Source organism: Catharus ustulatus, chromosome 4, assembly GCF_009819885.2.
Source record: "Catharus ustulatus isolate bCatUst1 chromosome 4, bCatUst1.pri.v2, whole genome shotgun sequence".
In the NCBI taxonomy this organism is placed as follows: domain Eukaryota; kingdom Metazoa; phylum Chordata; class Aves; order Passeriformes; family Turdidae; genus Catharus; species Catharus ustulatus.
This window is the reverse complement of record NC_046224.1, coordinates 51,943,635-51,965,783: the sequence shown is the minus strand read 5'-3', so window position 1 is coordinate 51,965,783 and position 22,149 is coordinate 51,943,635. Positions and strand designations below refer to the sequence as shown.

At 39.6% G+C, this 22,149-nt stretch overlaps 1 protein-coding gene across 3 annotated transcripts in view; it reads left to right on the top strand.

Annotated features, from left to right (window-relative positions):
* SRGAP1 (SLIT-ROBO Rho GTPase activating protein 1) overlaps positions 1-22,149 on the top strand; it is a 140,914-nt gene that overhangs the window by 110,309 nt on the left and 8,456 nt on the right. For all 3 annotated transcript variants that reach the window (XM_033057404.1, XM_033057405.2, XM_033057406.1), the window contains 6 exons: positions 771-831; positions 994-1,071; positions 2,565-2,699; positions 12,014-12,119; positions 15,328-15,552; positions 16,621-16,700. In XM_033057404.1, the coding sequence (XP_032913295.1) occupies positions 771-831; positions 994-1,071; positions 2,565-2,699; positions 12,014-12,119; positions 15,328-15,552; positions 16,621-16,700 (685 nt within the window). The remainder of the gene's footprint in view (positions 1-770; positions 832-993; positions 1,072-2,564; positions 2,700-12,013; positions 12,120-15,327; positions 15,553-16,620; positions 16,701-22,149) is intronic.

Below are 22,149 nucleotides of genomic sequence, written 5' to 3'. Positions count from 1 at the left end.
CCACATGCTCAGCTCAAAGTAGCTGCAATTCACCACCCAGGGATTACCAGCCACTTAGAGCAGCCAGAAACAACCTGCCAGGCCATCATCTGCCCCTGGTAGGGCACACAAACCAGCAGAGCCCACGGCAGTGCTCTCAGTCAGGAGGGAGACATTGGTATCCCATGCAATGTAATTTGGTGGCTCTGCTCCAAGAATGTTTCTGATAGTCCAGCACATCCAGAAAAGGCTTGTAAATTGTTTATGATAAACTTCTTTTTACAAAAAAAACCCAAACCTTCCAAACAGCAGAAAAAACCCACATTGAGGAATTGGGTCCTGTCTAATCAGGTCCATGTCTTCACCAGGAAAAGAAAGGTCAGTTAAATGGATGCAGAGAGATCATCATCATCAACTATTATTTTTAATAATAATTTTTTAAAGGCAAATTTACGGCTTTTTCTCATTTTGCTTCAGAAATCTAAAATGCATGCATGAGCTTAGATGTCACATACAGTGTTAGCCAGATACGGTGACAGAGATAGAGAACTGAATTTTCTGATTAAATTATTTTAATGACCATAATCCTCTTCTTTGCCTGTTCTTTTCCTCCCTCCCTAAATGGGAAGAGAACTGTGTTAGAAGTGGTATTTTTAATTAGGTGATTTTTTTTGCCAGCACTGTATGTCCATCTAGATAGACCAAGAAAGTGCATTTTCACATTGAGGCCATAGCAGGGAGGTTTCCTCTTTCTGATCTGCAACTCACTCATTCTGCTCTTGCTTTTGCAGGATTCAGGGCAAGTCATTCCTCTTATTGTGGAAAGCTGTATCAGATTTATAAATTTATATGGTAAGCTCTGAAAAAAACCATGTCATTTCATTATTGCCCTGACTTTTTCATATGTCTTTTACATTACTCATTTAGCACCACAGCTTTGTTTTTAAAATGCAAATTTAAAGTATCTTTAAAAATAAATTAATTTCTCACCACTCTCTCCCATCTTTTCTCCAGGTCTGCAGCATCAGGGAATTTTTAGAGTGTCTGGTTCCCAGGTGGAAGTCAATGATATTAAAAATTCATTTGAGAGAGGTAATTGGATTTTCATTTATTTGAGCACCTTAATATCTGACATTTAAAAATCTTTTCAATTCTAGTTATTTTCTTGGCCTTTTAGCCAGATTGTCTGTACTGTGTGTACTACACCTAAAACTTTGCACCATCACATGCTTACATGTGAAGTACCATGATGAAATGTGCATGTTTTCCCCCATTGTGTCCTAGGAGCTTTAGGATTTTTCTCATTTTGTTTAGACAAGACATATGACTCTTCAATCAACTGTAAACGTTTAGTTTTTTGTTAATAGTAAACTGCAAATAATAGCTTTTGTATATTTTACTTTAAAGATCCTCCGAAAAGAAAGGTAATGGGTTTAATTTGAATCAAGAGACTACTTAATGAAATTTGGAAGTCCTGTTGTTTATCTACTGGAATACAAGCGCTCAACTTTCTGGTCCCTCTGCCAAAGTTGCATCGCGATCCAGGAAAATAGGGGGTAAAAAAAAGGGTCATTCCATTTTTCATTCCCAAAGGAAACTTCAGCCCCAGAGGAGGAATTAAATGAAAAATACCAGGAAGTAAAACCAGCTTTTTCAATATCAGTGGCTTGCAACACCCAGCCTAGGATTGCTCTTCAGGATCCAGGCATCCTCCAACTATGTTAAAGCAATCCTTATTGCAATTTTTTAAAATCTTGCGTTCTTATTTTCTTGAGTCTTAAAAGCAGGATTGTTTTAATTTCTACAGAAAATAAAAACTTCTGCAGATCATCTGCTAATGACACAACTCTTGTAGCAAGAAGTCATGTGACTAACAGCAAGAAAAAATGTGCACGGTATTTTGCTCCTAAGTATTAGTTATATGTATCTTGTTAAATCTGATCTTTTCTTTGACAAGATACATAAAGCAGCTGTTTTACTTGCTAAGTGAAGCCACATCCCTCCATTCTGCAGCTTTTGTATCTGCTTATTCTTAACTCCTCCTTCTAGGTCGTGTTATCCTTGAAGATCCATACTAAAGTGTTCCAAAATAAAGATTAAGGTTTTAAAATTATATAAATAAAATAGTTCAGTCATGGCTGAGGTTTCAGCTAGGTTTTCAACAAAATTATTTTCCTGATGTTTTTAACTTTTTAGAATGAAGACAAATTTTCAATTCAATGAGTGATCTATCTCCATTTATGTAAGGCTCCAAAGAAAAGTCTGCAAAACTATTCAATTAAGAGCGTTTGGCTTTTCTATTTTGCTAACTGTAAATCACAACATGTCCATAAATACCTAGCTGGAAGTTCAGAACCTAAGAGATCACTTGGTTATGTAATTTTAAGGAAGCTTTATTTAGGCTGCCTTTTTTTAGTTTAATCATAGCCTGGGATTTCTAAATCAGTGTTTATTATCTTACTTGAATGCTTGCATTGCCGACTCCCACACACTAAAAACAAAAACCACCCAAAATGACACTCAAAAATGTTCCATGCAAGAATGCTTCTGCATGTGTGTTTCATTCACTTTATTTACTTTTTAAGGTGAAAATCCTTTGGCAGACGACCAAAGTAACCATGACATTAACTCAGTTGCTGGAGTACTGAAGCTCTATTTCCGAGGGCTGGAAAATCCTGTCTTTCCTAAGGAAAGATTTAATGATCTTATTTCTTGTATCAGTAAGTAGAAATTTCTGTTTTTTCTCAATAGAATTTTACTTTCAGATACACAGTAATAGCCTGAAAAAAGAGCTAACTTCACAGATTTTCTTGAGATTATTTGTTTGCAGTGTGTAGCAGTCTGGCTCAGTTGTTAGTCATACTCACAGCTGTGGTTGTTCCCTTTTTCCATTGGGATTAATGTACAGTACAATTCTTTGTTTAACAGGGCAGGAAGAATATCTTTTGGTGTACAAGGGATAGTTAAATTTAAACACATTATTATTTTCCTCTGTGTACTGAGGCAGACAGAAGCGAATGAAGTCATGGACATGCAAACAGATTGTATTTCCTTCCAAGGTTTTCATGCCCCACAGCTTGTGGCCAGCACTGGTGAATAAGTAACTTAACTGCTCAACATTGTGTGATTCTGGACCTTTATTGTGCTCAGCTGAAAACCACCAATCCAAACCAGAAAACTCTTGGGTGCAGGGATGGAGGGGAACAGCTAAGTGTTGTCTGCAGGAGAGCCTGGTCTGTCTTCCTGCACATGAGTTATAATGGGATGCCCTGGAGGAGCAGTGCATGATCTGTGTGCTGCTGATGCTCATAGCCAGTCACAGAGCGGTTGTAGTAGTTTGGGAAGTTGTCTGTGAATGAGTGAATTGCTCTGACATGCACAAAACCTCTTCCAGTTCACTGACCCCTGCAGGTGTAGAGGGGCGAGGCCAAGCCAGCCAACTTGCTGTTCCCTGTGGGCACAGTGGTCAGAGGGGCTGGCTTTGAGGAAGAATTTCCTTTCTACCCTTCCTTTTTAACTTGCTTCCTTCAACTGAATGGAGGAAGAGGCAGTTTCACAGATAATGAGAGTCAGTCTTTTGGGATATTAATTAGGTCAGGCTCTCCAAATGGTTATTTTGGCACCAACTGATGGGTGCACAGTGTCCCAGGCTGGCAATCAGATGTGGTTTTTGGCTCCCCACTTGGAGGGCACAATGTCTGTGGCTTGCTTCCCACACAGAGAGGATTGCAGTAATTCCTCCTGGAGGTTACAAATACGTGGATCACTATGACCACGTCTGTGTGCGGTGTTTTGTGTTTCATATTTTTTTTCAGGATTTTCTGCAGCTGTTTCTATTTACAGACTTGGTGGCACTGAGGAGTCCTAAAGACCTGAAAACCACAGCTTAGCGGTGTGATCCCTGATGCTGAGGGGGACAATGTCTTTTTAGGAAGCCTAATGCTGGTTCTGCTTCAGTTCAGCTTTAATACTGTGGTGCCACAGCCCAGAAAATCTCTGCAAGTCATGGAAATTGAAATCTAAAAAAAGATTATTTTGACTGAGAGATCTTCTGCATGACAGGGATGATAGAACTTTACCTAATAATCCTACACCAATTTCCATAACTTCTGGATGAATCAAAGCATATCTTCTGGAAAATTTGTTGATTTAGTGGCTTTGGTTGGTAGAAAATGTATAACATTCTTGGATAAGCTGTTCAAATGAATAATCACTTTCATTGTTAAACATTTGTACCAGATTTCTTTCTCAAAGTTTCTGCTGTCAGATTCTGCCCATTTGGTCTCTTTATGTCCTCATTATTTTGACTAAGCATTAAGAAAAATATGAATGGTGGTTCTTACGTGTGAGGATGTTACTGCAGTCAGCTGTGTCGAAGAGCTTTAAATACAATTATAAACTAATTTTTAAAATACCATGAATGAGAGCTCAGTTTACAGAGATTATGCAAGTGGATGCTCAGGAGATGCAACGATACTTGCCCAAAACAACCTTTTAAATGTGTTCCAAGAAGAGGAACCTGGATGATTTCAGAGTTCTCATTCATTCAATGTTGAAGGTGCTGAAGAGGGAATGGGGTGTATGGAAAGAGGGGTAGAAGTTCAGTGGACTGAGCAAATACATGCACAGACCTGCACAGGCAGGAGAGATTCACCAGCCTTTCAGAGCATCACTGTCTGAGAGGGTTCCAGTTCAGTTATGCTGAAAAAAATATTTGTTTGGTTGTTAAGAGCTTCAAGTAAAATGGCTGTGAATACTAGATCCCTAGTGCTAGATCTTGTTTTCCATAGAGAATGTCCAACGATTGCATCTTCCTAGAAGGCAATTAATTGCTTTCTTGCAAAAGGGTTGGCAGTCTTTTATTTAAATGATTGTATCATCCAGCAGAACTGTAACAACAATAGCCTGGAACAAAGTCACTGCTTTTCACAACAATAATTTTAAATGTTTATTGAGAAAGAAGTGTTGCCATCTGATAGTAGTTTTTAGACTGAGTGTTCTCTGAGTGTTCATGAATCTGGATTGTCATCTCTGTGGCATTTTGTCAAAACGTGATGTAATGACTGAGTAGTTCTGCTAGCTTTGACTTCTGCTGTTACTGTTGTATAAGAAAGCATAGGATTTTAGTCTGATAATGCCTTGTAAGATCCGAGATCTGTTTTCTTACAGGTTTTGGAAGAAGCATGGGGGAGATGATTTTGTTGTTTAGTTTGGTTTTCATGAGATTATCATGCTGAAATGGCATATCAATGCCTTCAGCACAGGGAGGAGAGTTAAGTGTGGACCAAGGTGGGACAAAGAGGATTTTCTCTTTGAGCACACCGGGATGAGTTTACTTTGTGTTGTCACAGTGAGGAGAGTTTGAATGAAGTACGAGGAAAGAAACAGCTCTTGTGTCTTACACTCAAAGCCAGTCCCAGAACCATATGCTGAGAACAAGGGGATGCATCTTCTGGTTATCTGAGAAGCCTGAGGTGGAGTTTTTTAGAGCTCTGTACTATTCTATGTGCTTTGTTAAATGGTGCACCACTTCCAAGGAATAAGAATGTTTTGCTGGGAAAAAAAAAACCAAAATAAACCTACTTTTCAAAATGCACTATGCAGCACCTTCATGGTACATACTGTCCATAGATTGTGGGTCTAAAACGCCATTTCTATTGCTACAGTTTAACCTTAACTCTTGGTATCATGCAAAAAAGGAGAACCATCTAGGCAAGATTTCTCCTTAATTTCAGACTTTGAATCAGTCATAGTTCTATTAGGCTTTTTTCTTGCTTATGTGGTTTCACATATTATGTATCTTGGTTTTCCTGCTAATGAGAGCAGGGCCAGACTCCCTTTTTCTGTGAGAACTTAGTTTACTGTAATTTCTTTAGATCATAATTGATACATCAAGTCTAGAAAACTTTCACATGTTTAAATTAAGCATTTTTAAATACTCTTAATTCATATTGCATTCATGATCTGAAAAACAGTGGGGCAAGGGATAAACATTCTTTTCAAATAGTTTTTCGAGATAAATGTCAGTGTGGTTTCTTAATTGTTGGCAAAAATTGTTACAGAAGGGGAGAGAGAGAAAGCAAATCTGTAAAGTTAATGTTCACATAAAACCATAAAAGGGCAGAATGTCACACATTTTATATGGAAATGTAGTGTTGCCAGTGAAAAAAGCCTTGAAACTGAAGTACTTAGTTATGGATGTCAGGCATAATTGAGGCTACAGCTGCAAAATGAACCTTTCCTCCATACAGCCACCAAGAAATTCCTTTACATTTATGCATGTATTTCCAAATGAAATAGAGCATTGTGAATTAATGCTTTCCATGTTGTAAATTCAGTGGAAACAATGTGAAATTACAGTGATTTTTATGGCAATTTGTATTAATTACACTCACGAGAACAGTGTTATTTTGTTTGGGCTTATGATCTAATTTAGATAAAATTTGGGCCAAGTTATACGCACTGGGCGAGAGCAAGCATGAAAGGTAGAACAGAACATAAAGAATCCATCTGATTATGGACCGTAATTGTTTATTCTCATCTTAAGGAGTGGCTACTCTTGGTCCCAGCAGCATTCTGTAATCCAGAGGAAAGTCCAAGGTTGGGGTGGGAAGAAGGAGAATCGCAGTGCACTTCTTTCTACCCCTCTGTAGAAATAGACTGGGCCAAAGACAAGAAAAGTATTTGTAATAAGAGCTATGTGGAGGCAGAAAGTGCAGAAGCTGAGCTCAGTAAGGCTGGCTGTTACTCACTTCAGTGCTGGGGGACTGCAGTTTCTCTCCTGGTGTGAACTCTTACACACATGACTGAGTTAAGTCCACATTTACATAGACAGCTGTGCCATGCTGTCTGAGGTGTTCAACACCTCAGCTATTCAGATTGCTTAATGTCTGCACAGAGCATTACAGTTCTTCATGGTTTCATCTCCCTTGCTTTAAATTTCACAGACAAAAATGGCAAGATGAATGAAAACATACATCCTTTTCCCCTCTGACTTTATAATTTTAGTCCCTTGCCACTAGCAGTGCCTGTTTACCTAAAGACATAAATGTTATGAAAGAAAATTATTTTTCTGCTTTTCCAGACTATTGCCCATTACTTAAAAAGTAAAAATCGACTATGAATTGTCAACTCTCCATGAAGAAATTTCAACAATATAGGAAGTGTTTTATTCCCTAAGTGACAGTGGAGACTGCTGGGTTTGTTCTCCTGTAATGCCTTCTTAAGTAGATCTGAAAGAGCTGTAAGTGGCATTGCTGAGTTAATATATACATATCTTTGAGCTGGATTGGACTCATCTACCAAAATGAAAAGAGGCACAAAATTGTTAACTTCAGCACTAATACATATTCATGTAGATAACTTGTCAGCTGCAAATTGACCATAAAAATTACATCTGCAAGTGTAACTCAGTCCCATTTGACATTCACAGGGTGTGTAAAATATGCATTAGGCATTCACTCTGTTACTAGTAGGCACCACACCAAGTGGAAATAGCAAGTAACCGCCCCCAAAGAGATATTACATTGGATTTTATCCTTCAAAACTGTAGTCCTCAAGTAGAGAGACATCTACATTGCCATTGTTTGCTTCCTCCTCTGTGCTACCATTGCTTGTGAAATATGCTTACCTTGCACAGCGCTGGATGCTAGTTGTAACACAGTTCACTAGTTGCTGACACCAGGTTTCTCCTTCCATATGTTTTGATCAATAATATCTTCCCTTTGCCAAATGTTTGCAATCCTGTTGTTCCTACTGAGATTGGCCCCTGGAGGCTGTCTCTGAAGAGAGGCTGGTTGAACATTCGCGATCCAGAACTGAAGTTTCTAAGCTCTGCCTCCCAGGCTGAAGCTTTTCAGCTGGATAGCCATGTCACACCTCCAGTGCAGGAGAGGCTATGTGTACAACCAAGTACAGTGCTTCCTTTGCTCCTTTAAATTAAAAAAACAGAGTAGTATGCCCAAAATACTTTGAAACCACCAGCAATTGCTCTCTTGTAAAAGACTTGTATTCTGCATCATTGCATCGATATATTTGAGTATATTGCCTTTTACTTGCTCCACTACCTCAGTGTTATTGTTTAATTAAATATTAATTTACATTTTCCTGATGTTGTTTGTGATGAATATACCCCTATGTATACCCCTATTTTCATTTCTAATTTAGTTTTTCTTTATTTGTGTTTGGGGGCTTCTGTTAGTAATTGTGTTTTCTCCCCTCTCACATTTCCCTTACTCTTCTGAGATAGATTGTTCACTTCTGATCTGTTTCGCTTTAGAGTTACCTTTGCAAAAGTCTCAATGTGAGTGACAAGGTGGTTAAAACTGTTTTTTCTACTGGAAGAGGAAAGTAGAGATTCATTGTTTCTGTGTGTCTCTACAGTAAGTGAAGGTGACAGTGCCTCTCCAGAAGAGTTTCCAGTGTTCTTGGAGACTGAAGATCACACTTTTCAAGGCCTGAGTGCCTAGGATTTATGTCAATCTCATATGATTGAGAGCCAGTCCTTAGTGTGTGGCTGACAGAGAGGCAGCTAGCTGATAAATATATGCAATGACTTTAGTCTCATCTAAATTTATTCGTCCAGATCAAGGACGTGGAGCATTTGCAGAGTAAGTCCATGTGAGATCAGTAAATGAAATATTTTCCAAGAGCAATGCAGGATTGCACCTCAACAGATTTTCTTGTGGAGCTTGTGATCTGCCTTTTTGGAGGATTTTATGAACAACTTGAACAGGCTTCTCTCAGAGGGGATTAAAGTGAAGTCAGAGGCTAAGACTGTAGATTTAAATGACCTCTGAGCTCTGTTTTTCATTTTTTGTATTAAGTGGTGGAGGCTTTTTTGATCCAAAACACCTCAGAAACTTAGATGCCTAGATAATGTTATGGATACAAAGAAAATCAAATTCCTTATATTATTAGTGTACTTTGTTCCACTCTTGTCTGATGAAAATACATTAACAGTTCTGGGCTCAGGTGCCTGGCTCTTCCACGAAGTGCTATAGTCATGAAACTCCAGAAGCTGGCTCCTTCCCCTGCTCTTGTTTCACCCTACAAGTATCTCCTGTGCTCTGCTTTGACAGAAGCACACTATTCCCACACCAAACAGCTCTCATTTTGCTGGCAGGAGGCTCTCCTGCTTGTGGGTTTGACCCCCATGGCAGAGATGGGTCTGGCAGGCAGATGTGTCAGACCAGAACTCCAAAAGTTTTGCTTTGCTCTGAGAACTGGGAACTAGAAAATAATAACCATTTCTCTGTGTGATATTTACTTGACATTAGTCTTGATTTGTAGTTGATATTCCTGTGTCCTTCACAGAGATCCCTCTTCTCTGTCTCTCTCCACAGTCAGAAAAAATACATTAGTTCTCAGTGTGTTTGGCCTTGCCAGAGGCTTGTCCTCTTGCTTGTCTTTGGGAATATGAGTCTCATCATGTCATTAGAGTAATGAACCAGTTTTCAAATCCCCTGGTTTCTATTTCAGCTTGGCAGTTAAATTGCCTTACTAGAACAAATCATGTAATATCAAGCACTTCTGTTTTCTTAGCTGAGAAATGGGTAATACCTCACGAGGCACTCAGGTAAAAAAAATCAGATTAATGGAGAAAATGTCTCCAGCAAAAGTAATGTGAGAGGGGAGACATGTCCAGCTTTCTCCAGCATGGAGCTTGCCAGTATTTCCTTGCAGCAACCAGCTTATAGGTTGGATGGCCCTTCTGCCCTGAGGCTCTCTTTAGCAGAGCCAGTGGAGGCAAAGCAATACTTTAGTTTTCCTCTGCATGGGAAGCAGCAGAGCTGCCAATTCTTTCTGCCTGCATGTAAAAAGATTGCTCTGTATTCATTCCATTTTTCCTGAGTAGCCAAACACTCATGTACTGCGTACACTCAAGCAACGATGAAATTCAGCTCCACATTTAAAAGCAGCATGCAAATGCATTACATCATCACCTAACTCCTTTAAACCAAATCAGTGCTGGGAGATAAAAGCCTCTTGAAATAACGTGGAAAGCACATAAATTTACCACTTGACAATTGTTTGGATTTTCAATAAAGGGACTTTCATGGAAACTGGGTCTGGGTTACCAGGAAAGTACTGGAAACACACACATCTCATTCAAGCATGTATGGCTTGTAACTGCTTCAGCATGGAGTTCAGATCACTTCAATTCTTACTGCTGATCATGCCCCTGGTAGGACAGCTGGGATAGTTCAACACATGATTTTTCACAGCCAGAACCTCTGTACCTACTCTGCCATCTCTGCGCTGCCTGCTGGGACTGGTTCCTGACTCATGCATCCTGTCACACTTGCCCCAGGAATTGCTTGGAAGAATTGTAGTCAACAGGCACCACAAGCACACTGGAGAGTGTGATAGCTACTGAGTGGTAGTTGCCTGCCAGTTTGCCCCATCCTGGTTTAGCTCACTAGTTTAGGCAAAACTATTGCAGTGATACAGGCAACACACTGCTAGAAGGAGCTGCTGAACCCACTTTGGGTCCTAGCCTGGTGCATTTCTCAGGTCTGATTTGAATTCAGCAATGACTGAACCTTGCCCAGGGCCAGTCTCCAGAATTGTCTGGAGGAGGCAGGACTGTAGCACAAGGCATTAGCCAGGAAAGGTAATGCAGAAGGCAAGTCCTGGTGTTGCATCAAAACTCCCCTCCAGCTTCCCATGTGCAGCACACAGTGCTGCTGAAGCAGGAGTGTTGGAAGATGCATTGGGATGGGAAAGGAGAATGGTACTTGCTCTGTGGATCCTCACTGTACAGACAGCTCCCAGACTTAGCATGTCCCTGCCATGGACACCAGCTCTTAACCAGTAACCAGAAATACTTCTTTACTCACACAGTCCTTGTTTACAAGAAACATAAAAATAAATTTCAGGTCCCATGTTCGACTTGAGACAGCTTGAACTGATTTCCAGCTAGTGTTTGGGTTCAGAGTGACTCATTAGGTCATCAATTATACAGCTTGTCAGCAGTCCTTTTTCCTGCCATCTCTGCAGCAGCTCACCAGGGACACTGTCCAGCCTTCAGGGGCTCTGCTGGGGAATACATTTTTACTTCCTGCCAGAGTTTTGCTATTCTGCTGCTGCAGTGGATACCATGATCCAAATGGAGTTCCTTCATGCAAGCAATGGTAGACTGTTGTCCTTCTGCAGAAACTCTGATGTTTAGTGCCACTGAGCAGGATTTCTCATTTTAGTCTGCTAAGATTTCCCCTAGAAGTTAATTGCAGCGTACTTTCTTGGGTCACATAAAAAGCATTATTGGAATTTGAGGTTGTTTCCAACAGTGTCATTTACTGTGGACTCAGAAAAAATACTGAGTTAAAAACTGAGATACTGCTTATTCTGAAAAACAGTTCAAGCTTTTATCCTGTTATTGCCCCTTTACAGCCACATAGTGGCTATGTTGTTCTGACCAACACAGAAGATAGTACATCCTTGTTACAAGACATTAGGAACTGATGCTTTTATCAGATGATTTTTCCCACTTCAGAAGAATTTCCGCAGACTGCTGTAAATCATTTGACAAAAATGCAATATTTGGGTTTCTTGGCTCCATACCAAAAAAATAGGGTCCTTCTCCTATTTTGCCACTAAGAGAGTTACAGCTGGACATTTGATTAAGAAAACTTACTAGAGAAGCTCAGTGATTGGATTACATATCTGATATGAACATTCAAATAAAGAAAATTCATCTGTATTTGAAAGGAATGGCCAACATCTCTCCTTGGTTCCTTCAGGTTATTTATGTACTGGTTTTGTGGTTTTGTGAGCTGTCAAGCTCAGCAAGTGGCCAGCATTTGACTTAGGCAGATTTGTATCTTCTTTATAAATTGTTATTTTTAAGATGTGTAGTTTTAATGAGAGGGAGAAGAATTTCTAGATCTCATTTTTCTAATAGGCCAAAATTAGACAATACTGACTAGAGGCATGCAATGATAAAGAATCAAAGTAAACTGAGTAAATTGACTGAATGTTCTTTTAGACAATCATATACAAGGGAACATAAAATACTTCCTTCTGTTTGCAGGAATAGACAATCTCTATGAGAGGGCTCTTCACATCCGCAAACTCCTCCTTACTTTGCCCAGGTCGGTCCTTATAGTGATGAGATACCTCTTCGCCTTCCTCAATCAGTAAGTACTTACCCCAGGTACTACATCTTTATCTGCCTTCCTTTGCTGCTATTGAAGTTCTTTAGGTTTTCTCATACTCACATTTAGAATTCACATTTAAGCTCCATTTAAGACAAAAGATGAACTTCTAATTGGCAGTGAAAATAGAGTGGAAACACTGGATTCTATTCAAATTAAAATTCCATTTGTCCAAAATTGAACAAGACAGATTAAAGTGTCTGTAACGGGGAGTGCAACAGCATTAAAGCTGGCAACAAAATAAGCCAATAAGAAAAACAATAAATACAAACTGTATCTACATTAAAACTAGTTTATGCAATTTTAAAATACGTTTCTTTTCCTTATACCAAGCTGATTTCTCCTGATGGAAAAAAAAAACCAGTATATTTAAGCAACACAGGCACTGCAAGCTATCTGTTTGATGCTAGGCACTGCCGGGTGAGACTTTGTCTTGCTGCTTCTGTTTTCTGATAATAGGAGTATGAGTATAGAGAAAACATCTCCTCTGTATGCTTTGATGTAGAGTAGTTTGGTTCTCACATTGCAAAGCATAGGCTGGAATGAAGGTTGTGTGAGAGGGAAAGTGGTGTTCATGTCTTCATCATCCCAGAAAAAACTTATTTCTGTAAGAGTAAATAAAAGACAGTTGGGCAATTCAGCTGTTTCTCCCTCCAGTCCTTCATGGCCCTCTCTGGTTTTTCTGACCCCAATGGTTTCACAGAAAATTTTGCTTATGTGTACTTTGACCTGATTCTGACTTTTCTCTTTCTACTGTCAATTTATCTGTTTCCTGTTTTATCTGTTTTCATATCGCCATTTTCCTCTTTTTTCTTAAATTTGCCCTTTGCTGATTCATTCTGTCTTTGTGACCTTCCCCATTTCATCCAGCCTGTCTGTTCCTATAGAAACAGGGTCTTTTGCAGCCAGATTATTTCTTCATGCCTGTAGTCACAGCTGTTCCTGTTTCCTTTATTCTAGCAATTTCTGAACCACTTTCAAGCCGTATGTAAGAGAGGGGCAGAGATCTAAAGTTTTATGAAATAACCATTCATTTGAAACTGAACCCATCCCCAAAAATGGCACCATGTGAATGTCTTAAAAGCTTACATCACAGCTTCTCCTCTGCAGAGATGTACAGATCAGCCAGAGCTGTATGGGGTTGTACTTGTTATGTGGTCATGTTAGCTACGTCTGTGCTCTCCACAGGAATGCAGTTTGGAAAGCAGATTAAATACCTTACTGCCTTCATATGCTCCTGGTGCATCCACAGGAAAAATATTCCCATTATTTGACTTCCTGCAAATCCCATTCTGCTTTTTGCATATGGAGTTATACCTGCTTGGCCACATGAAATCACAAGGTCTCATGGCAGACCTGACCTGGTGTAGCCTCAGCCTCCCACTCAAAGCTCCAAAGTTAGATCAAGTTGCTCAAGGCTTTGGCCAGTTAAGAACCTCAAAGAGTTGCTGCAAACACAGCCTGTCCAGGCAGTCCTTCTCAGTACTTGGTCACTCTTACAGTAAAGAAGTTTTTTCCTGCGTTCATTGGAATATCCCTTGCTGTGTCTATTACCTCTCATCTCTGCAGCAGTGTCTGTCTTGCTCTTTTTAATAATCTTATATATAGCAGGAGATTGCAGCTAAATTCTACAGTAACTTTCTTGTCTGAAGGCTGAACAAACCCAGTTGTCTCTGCTTTAGATTATAATTCATAGCTTCACCTCCCCAGCCGTCTCCATAGTAGTCCTTTCCTGGGCTTGTACCAGTTTTTCAGTCTCGCAAAACTAGCCACAGAACTTCACAAGCACCAGTTGGAAAAGGAATAATTAATTCCCTTAACCTGCTGGCTTTTCTCTTCCTAATGTAGCCACAAATGTTGTAGAATGACTTCCATCCCATGGGCAGAACTTTGCATTCATCTTTGTTGAACTTGATTGAATCCCCATTTCTCCATTCCTCCACCTTGTCAAGGTCCTTCTGTATGATAGCTCTGTGTCTGCCCTTTGGCACATTTACTGCTCCCTTCCCAGTGTGGCATCATCTGTAAGTTGGCTGAGTGTGCACTCCATCCCCTTGTCTAGGTTGTTCATGGAGATGCTAAACAGTGCCAGCCTTGCTATTGAGCCCTGAGGACCACTGCATATTAAACAGCCATCAGCAGAACTTCATATTTCACAATGATAGTTGCAATCTTTTTTTACTGTTTTGTATGTATAAAATCTGAACCACCTGATAAATCAGAAGAACAAGATGTCTCCAATTGACACACAGGACAGGATAGTAAATCATGGCATAAGAAAGGGGTGAACATGATTAATTTTAAAAGCTAGTTATGAGAGTAGTCATTTAGAAGGTTTGCCTCATGCATCTCTATTGTTTATATGTGGAAAATACTCTCTTTCTAGATGGAATATGGTGTTATATTTGAACACAACCAGACATCAGAATTCCTATGCTGCTTCAGGGTGCAGAACAACACAGTATAGGGCATCCCCACACTTCAGGTTCTGCTGAGCCATTCAAAAGCCAGCTTTTCCAGTAAAAATGCCAGTGCTTTTAAACAAGGGAATAGATAGCATCTTCTCATTCAAAATTGAAAACTAGCAACGTTGCTTTTTCTGGAAGAAGGAGAGCTTGCAAAAGTACATTAATAAAAACAATGAAAGCCTTTTGTTTGGACATTTCCATAATGAAGCTGTTGTGGGAGTTTGTGGGCAGAAGGCAAGGTGCTTAGGAATTTTAAGCTGTATGGTAAAAAAAAACCCCAAAAGTCACAAGAGCCTTTGCAAGATCCAGGAACTTAGTTGCCTTCAGAAGACAATTCAGTGTGACTAAGTTGTGTAGTCAGGTGTTGAAAGAGATGCACCAAGGTCCAATGAGAAATGTATACCCACTCTGCATCAGTTCGCTTGGAGCACTGGTGAGATAAAAGCAGCAGCGGTTGATATTAGCCCATTAAGTCAGCATACACTCAATGTGGTAGTGTGGGAACACATACATATACATAAATATATATGTGGTATAAACTCACTTTATAGTCTACATAACCTATTGAACAAATCTTGGAGTTTTGTTCCATTACTTTATGTGATTGTCAATGATAACAAGAAATCTCTTAAGTTGTCATTAGAAAATGTTTTCTACACTTTTCAAAATAAGGTTAGTCACAGTGGAAAAGTCAATCTTCCTTGATTTTTCTGTTATAACAGCCTTTCACAGTACAGTGATGAAAACATGATGGATCCATACAACTTGGCCATTTGTTTTGGGCCAACCCTGATGCCTGTTCCAGACATACAAGACCAGGTGTCTTGTCAGGCACACGTGAATGAGATAATCAAAACTATCATCATCCATCATGAGGCTATTTTTCCAGATGTTAAAGAACTTGATGGACCAGTATATGAAAAATGCATGGCTGGAGATGACTATTGGTAAGTCAGAATATTATCCTTCTATGTCCTAAACAAAATCATTAGGCTGGTTAGAAGTATGAAGATAAATGAGAAGAGCATTTAGGTCCACACAGTAAAGTGTTAAGTATAAAAAAGTGAAGCAAAGGCATTTATCATGGTGTTTCCTACAACATTTTGTGGAGGAAGCTGCTTTGTGTTCAGCCAGAGATAGAATTCCGGATGTACAGAACACACTGGCAGGTAGGAAATTGCTTCTTTGGCTGTGAACCACCTTATGAAATTTCAGCTTATGATGCCTGCTCCTTTTCTCTGTTGTGCTTTAACTGGGCAGGTAGCTAAATACCACACAGCCACTCACTCACTCTCCCCACAGTGGGATGAGGGAGAGAATTGGGAAAAAAAAGTAAAATTCGTGTGTTGAAATGAAGACAGTTTAATAGGACAGAAAAGAAAGGGCAAATAGCAATAATTAGAATATACAAAACAAGTGATAGAAATGCAGTTGCTCATCATCACTGATGGGTGCCCAGCCAGTGGCGAGCAGCAGCCCCTGACCAGCTTTGTCCCAAGTTTGTATACTGAGCGTGACACCACGTGGTCTGGAGTATCCATTTGGTTGTTTGGGGTCAGATGTCCTGGCTGTCTCCTTCCAGCTTTTTGTGATCTCCAGTCTACTTGCAGGTGTTGTGGGGTGTTCAGTGTAAATTCTGCTCAGGAGCAACTAAAACATCAGTGTGTTATCAACATTATTGTCATCCTAAATATAAAACACCTCACCGTATCAGCTACTTGAAAGAAAATTAACTCAATCCCTTGCCAAAACCAGGACACTCCCTTGACAGCAAATGCACAGACTTTTTATTTGTAAAAGAATCAAATATTCTGAGGGCTTCTTAATATCTGAATTTTGTTTCAAGGAAATGTATATTAGCTTTTTTATTAATTATATATTCATAGCACACTAGGATAATTATGTTGCACATAACTCAGTGACATTTTCCGAACATTTTTAAATAATCTCGTGGAGGTGGTGTATTTTTGATGTATGTGGTTCTTCTCTCTGCTCATCCTTCTGCTTGCCTCCAGTGACAGCCCATACAGTGAACATGGTACCTTGGAGGAGGTGGACCAGGATGCCAGTACAGAGCCCCACACCAGTGAAGACGGTGAGTCTGATACTTTACTGTGCCTTTGATGGGGGTAGGTTCTACAGGTGTTCCAGGCAGGAGACCTTCTTCCTTTCCTAATTGTGTCTTATTTGAAAGAAGGAAATTTCAGTCCTGGTGTTCTGGAGCAAATCTTTAATCTCTGTTTGTGTGCTTTTGCACTCTTGATTCATCTGTGTTTGACCAGCTGTTTCCTTGTTCTCTCCTGATTTGCTCAGTCACAGGAAGGGCAAGAGAGAAACTATTTCAGTCAGCACATATTATTTTCTGACATAACGTTACATTTTTAGTTACTCTTTTGTCTACAAAAACTAAACTTTTCAAAAGTGTACCCTTAAATATTGCATCAAAAGGATATTTGCCATTCAGGCTCTATTTTTATATGAATTTAAAAGCTGCTTTCTCTAAAGTATTTATAACAACTGAAAAACATGTGTATACCCCCCCACAGTGAAACTTTTGAACAGTAATAATTTTCTGTAAATATCAATCGCATATACTTCTGGTTATGAGAGGTATTCATGAAAAAATTGATGCAACTCTATTATATTAATTCTTTTTATCCAGATCATAAATGTGTATTCGACTGTGACAGTTTGACCATCCTTCAGATGTCACTCACAGTAATTTCTGCCAAGTTTCAAGCACGTTTAACAGATAGAAAAAGATTCTCTACATTGTTATATAACTACTATTTCTGTGAGAATTAGTAACCCATTAGAGATGAAGGATTCAGAATACCACTCCATGTAGAGAAGAGCAGCAGTGTGAGCTTGCAGCCCAGACAGAACATCCAGCGCACGTGCATTTAGCAGCAGTAGAAACAAAAGCTTCCCCTTGTCCCTTTCAGAGGATGTGTGGAGCAAGGAAGAGGAAAAGACAGAGCAGAGAAAAGGGGAGGAAAAGAGCTACAACAGAAAAGGATTTGTTTTGGTTTTGGTTTTTTTTTTTTTTTTATAATGTCATAAGGGATACTGTTTAGGAGCCGGGACAATTGCTGCAGGGAAGGGAAACCGGAAAGTGTATGTATAGGAAACCTGGCTATACTGGTCCCATTGCACACAGAGCAAAGTAAACAATAGTTCCACTCTAGCTCTACCCGTCTGCTTTGTCACGTACGCAAGCTGTCAGTGACAGATTGTCTGTCTCTTCCCCTTTGCCAAGGTGAGGAGAGGCAGGCAGAGTCGGTCAGTGCAGCTGTTTGGAGATGAGGGACATTTGGGTGGGCTGACATTACAGAAGGGGGGAAAACTTCAGAGCAGGAGGGAAATCTTGGTCTTCTGCCTGTGTGTACAGCCATGCCTGTGCAGGGAGGACCAACAGCTCTATGAGACAGGCTGTGCATGGGTTCCTCTTGACCAGCTCTGTGCAGCTAAACCCACCATCTTTCTACAACACATCTCTTCTAAGCAGTGTGAACAAACTCATAATTGCACCTTATTTTTCCAAGACAGTATAGCTATACTTTAGAAGAACTCCTTCCATTGGAGGTATGAAGCAAGAGTGGAAGCTGAGGAAGTCTACCTGTCTCTCATTTAGAGCACAAGTGAAGTGTAGATGACACACCAGTTCAATATGTTGGGGCCAACTTCAGGGTCCCATGGCCAAACTAAGAGACAAAGGCACGAGTGGCAGAGGACATGGAGAAGAAGTGCAGCTTTTCAGCAGCCATCAAAAGCAGTTACTTCAAAGCCATGCCTAGGAAAGATGAAAACATCAGCAGGATACAGAGGAGCTGGACTGTGGCATCACATGATGCATCATTTGTGCCTCAATCGTCATGGGCTCTACCCCACCACTGCATTGTTACACCAGTTTTACATTCCTGTCATAGTGTTACTTGTGTTGTGACTGTGTCACTGGGGAAGACAAACCCTGAAGAGAATACCTGTCAACAGGACAAAGTTCTGTTAAAAGATTTAACTGCTCAAGATACGGGTTTTTGTTCACCAGTATTCTGTTCACCAGATCACCCAGTAGTTTAATTCTAGTTGCCTCATCACACCTTTTTAATTAATTCAGTGCCAAAAGGAAGCTGACATTTGTGTTTACAGAGAAATAATTGTTGGCACAAAAATATTTGTAAGCTAGATAAATACTGCTGCAAAGCTGAAGATCAACAAGCCTGGATCGCACACAAAAACTGTTGGTTTTCGATTCCCAGCCTGCAAGCTCTAATCCATTCTTTTCCATGAAAATGACTTTCTGTTGTAATAGCATATTTTTCTAAAGTAGGTTACAGGCTTCAAATTAAATGCACTCGCTCTCTCTTTGCACATACATTCATGTGCTAGTGCTCTGGACAATTTCTTTAAAAAAATATTATTTGCACCAGATATGAGAATAAGTGAGAATTTTTCAGTTTGTTTATTGAACTTCATTAGAGTCGCTGATTGACACATGATGGATAACAAAAACCCTTCTACTAAAGGGTCTGGAGCATTTTGGGTGTGTAATGTGATTAATTCATTGATTATAAAATGGGTGCATCACTGCCAGCTGGATGTGGAGAGAGAAGGGGAGGTGCTGCATTGCTGCTGTATTGATCGGACTCATGGTACTTACATGGTTTCCTCTCTTAGGACATGGAAGAAGCAGATTCTGTAAATGCTAAGGGGTTTTATTTCATGTTGAAAATCTGATTAGTTTTATGCTAAAATGTTTTATACATATGTAAACCAAGCTTCCTACCCCACTGGAATTACAGGGTCATTGAAACATAATCCAGAGGTTATGATCAAAATCTAAAGGATTTATTTTACATACTGTTGCTATAAAGTTAAACTGCAACTGGCTCTCTCTGCGCCTACTAGAAAAAACCCATCTGTAGGGACTGTGTCAGTGGTGCTAGAAATGTTCATTACAATTTAGAAAACAACAAGACTTTAAAAATTGAAAATTTAATTATGTCCGCAGAGGTAAGATGCAATAGATTTGGGGAAAAAAAGACTAGCACATATAAATGAGCATATAAACTCTTTCATAACTGCTTTATTTTAAGCATATAAATGGTTGTGGGTTTTCCCCCCTAAGTTTACACATGTTCATGTGTTTCAGTTGATCACTGGAAAGGAAAGCAGGAAAGAAAAGGAGCTGCATTTTACTGTGGTGTTTTCAGGCCTTTTTAGATACACAGAAAATATCCTGATAGGGGGAACATACAAGTTTTTCCTTTCTCCTAGGTCTGGAAATGAAATTTAATTTGTGAAGCTCAGAACATTTGTACTCAGGCTGAGACACACAAAAAAAATCTATCTGTAATTTTGCTGCAGACAAATCTTTACCTGAAAATGTCTCTGCAGTAAAGATTCAAAGGACATTGTTCATATTTTACTGAAACAGCTTTATCTTCAAATTGATGGAGATTTTTTTATTCTTGTTGGAGTCATATGGTAAAGAGTGACTAGATCTGTGTGCAAAGGAAGTAAACATTTCCTGAGGAAGTTAGATAGATGGAGTTCTCCTAGGAAAACATACATTAAATTAATACCATACTCTTCATGGATATCTCATAAACTTGGGTTAAAACTTTAGATGGTATTTCTGCTGAAAGCAAAACTTACAGGGGCATGTCAGTCTGTGAGTTGTTGTTGTGTTCCCAATGCATAGTCATTTTCTTGCTCTTCAGTAGTCCACACTGTGTTCAACACTTTACCAAATTATGTTTAGTCAACACCTTGCAACAAAAAGAACAAAAAAGTTCTTTGCTTTTGCTGTTCCCAGTCTGCTGTCCTGAGGACAGGACTTCAAAATTGCAAAACCACTGTATTCTCTGGTGGGATGCAGAAGATAAAGAAATAGGGAGATAGCATCATCCTGGGGAGTTCAAGGACATACTTCATTCCCAATAGACAGGGTGCACCTCGGAAACTGAGGAAAACAGAGCAGAGCAACAGTAGCTCCCCTAGAAAAAGTGCAGGGGATGGTGCTACTTGCTTAGCTCCTTGTGCCCTGAGGCATAGAGGGTGGCCCAGGGCCAATTCAGTGCCATCACCTCTGTAGGGAGGTTAGGTCTACATCTGGCACTCCAATCCCACTAAAACTAACACATTTCTTCTGCCCTTTCTGCTCTCCCAAGCAGCAAAAGTTTTTCCCACAGTACTTCAGTTTGTGCTAATTTTTTACTTCCATAGCATTGCCTCATTCACTAGAGGTGATAGCTGGTGAGATCCTGTATGCCATCAAATACCTCTTGGTATTTAGCTGAATACCTGCAGGAATGGACAGAGCAGTGCAATTACACTTCCCTCTGAGCTCTCAGTTTTACTGTTAGACATTCAGTACCATACAGAATTTGAGTTACAGATCCCAAATTTCACTTTCATTGCCTTGGCTTTTTTGGAAATACTCATCTGTCATTCAGTAACCTTGATATTAAATGGCCTAGCTTTCCAAAATGCATTTATGTCTAGGAGTAACTGCCATTGTACTTTAGTTTTCACTATTAAAGTTTGACCTGTAGCAAGGTGAATTACTATTTAAGTGCAGTCTCAGTACTGTTTGCTGTAGGAGAGTTATCTCTTTGTATAAAGAAATGAAAACACACATTTCACAGTAGGAAAACCTGTCTGAACTAATTTTTTGTCCTCTTCGAGAAATCTGTGTGAGATCTACTGGGCACTCCTCCCTGAGGAGGTGGGATTTGTTACCGAGGCAATCTGATGTGCATGTCTCAAAAGTCACATCCATTATGGGTACATTAACAATTCATACAGCTGGTTCCAGTGGGACAGCATCATTCAGACCTCTGAGAAAGTATGTGAGTCTGTGAGTCTTGCAGGTGGTGGAAGGACATAATAAACAGGATTCTCATTGCACACCACATTTTGACAAGTGTAATTCCACTGAGCAAGATAGAACTATTTCTAGTTTAGTCCACTAATTTGTAAATAAAAAGACCTCAGCTGTGGGATACTGTACTGTAAAGTTAGCAGAGAACAAGAAATTCCGTAGCTAATCAGTGTAGGGGTTTGTCCATCAATCCAGTACTCTTGAGTATTACCAGTTAGCTGCAGAGAATGTCTAAGGAAATTTTGTGCAGGAAATTTGGAATTTTATGATTTACTGTAAAACTTTTTTGTTTTGTTGCATTTTTTTTTGTTTTTGTTTTTTTTTTACATTTTAAAGATTTACCTGTTAGTGAGTGACTGGGAGTGACTGGCCCTCCAAAGCCTGGGAGATTTTATCTCAGAATTCTTGACCAACTCTATCATAACCCATAAATTAGCTGTAATCTGAGAACAGCATTCATACAAATGGCTGCTCCTTTTCAATCCTACCTGATTCCAGTATTTCCTTCTTAAACAAATTCCTCAAGCAATGCACGTGATAGGAGAAGAACTGTGTTCTTTTGTCAGTGTTACATTACTGCCATTTCATACTGCCCTCTTAAAGACGATGCAAGTTAAACAGGAATGTTTTGTTTTACCTCTTTTCATTTTTTGTGCCT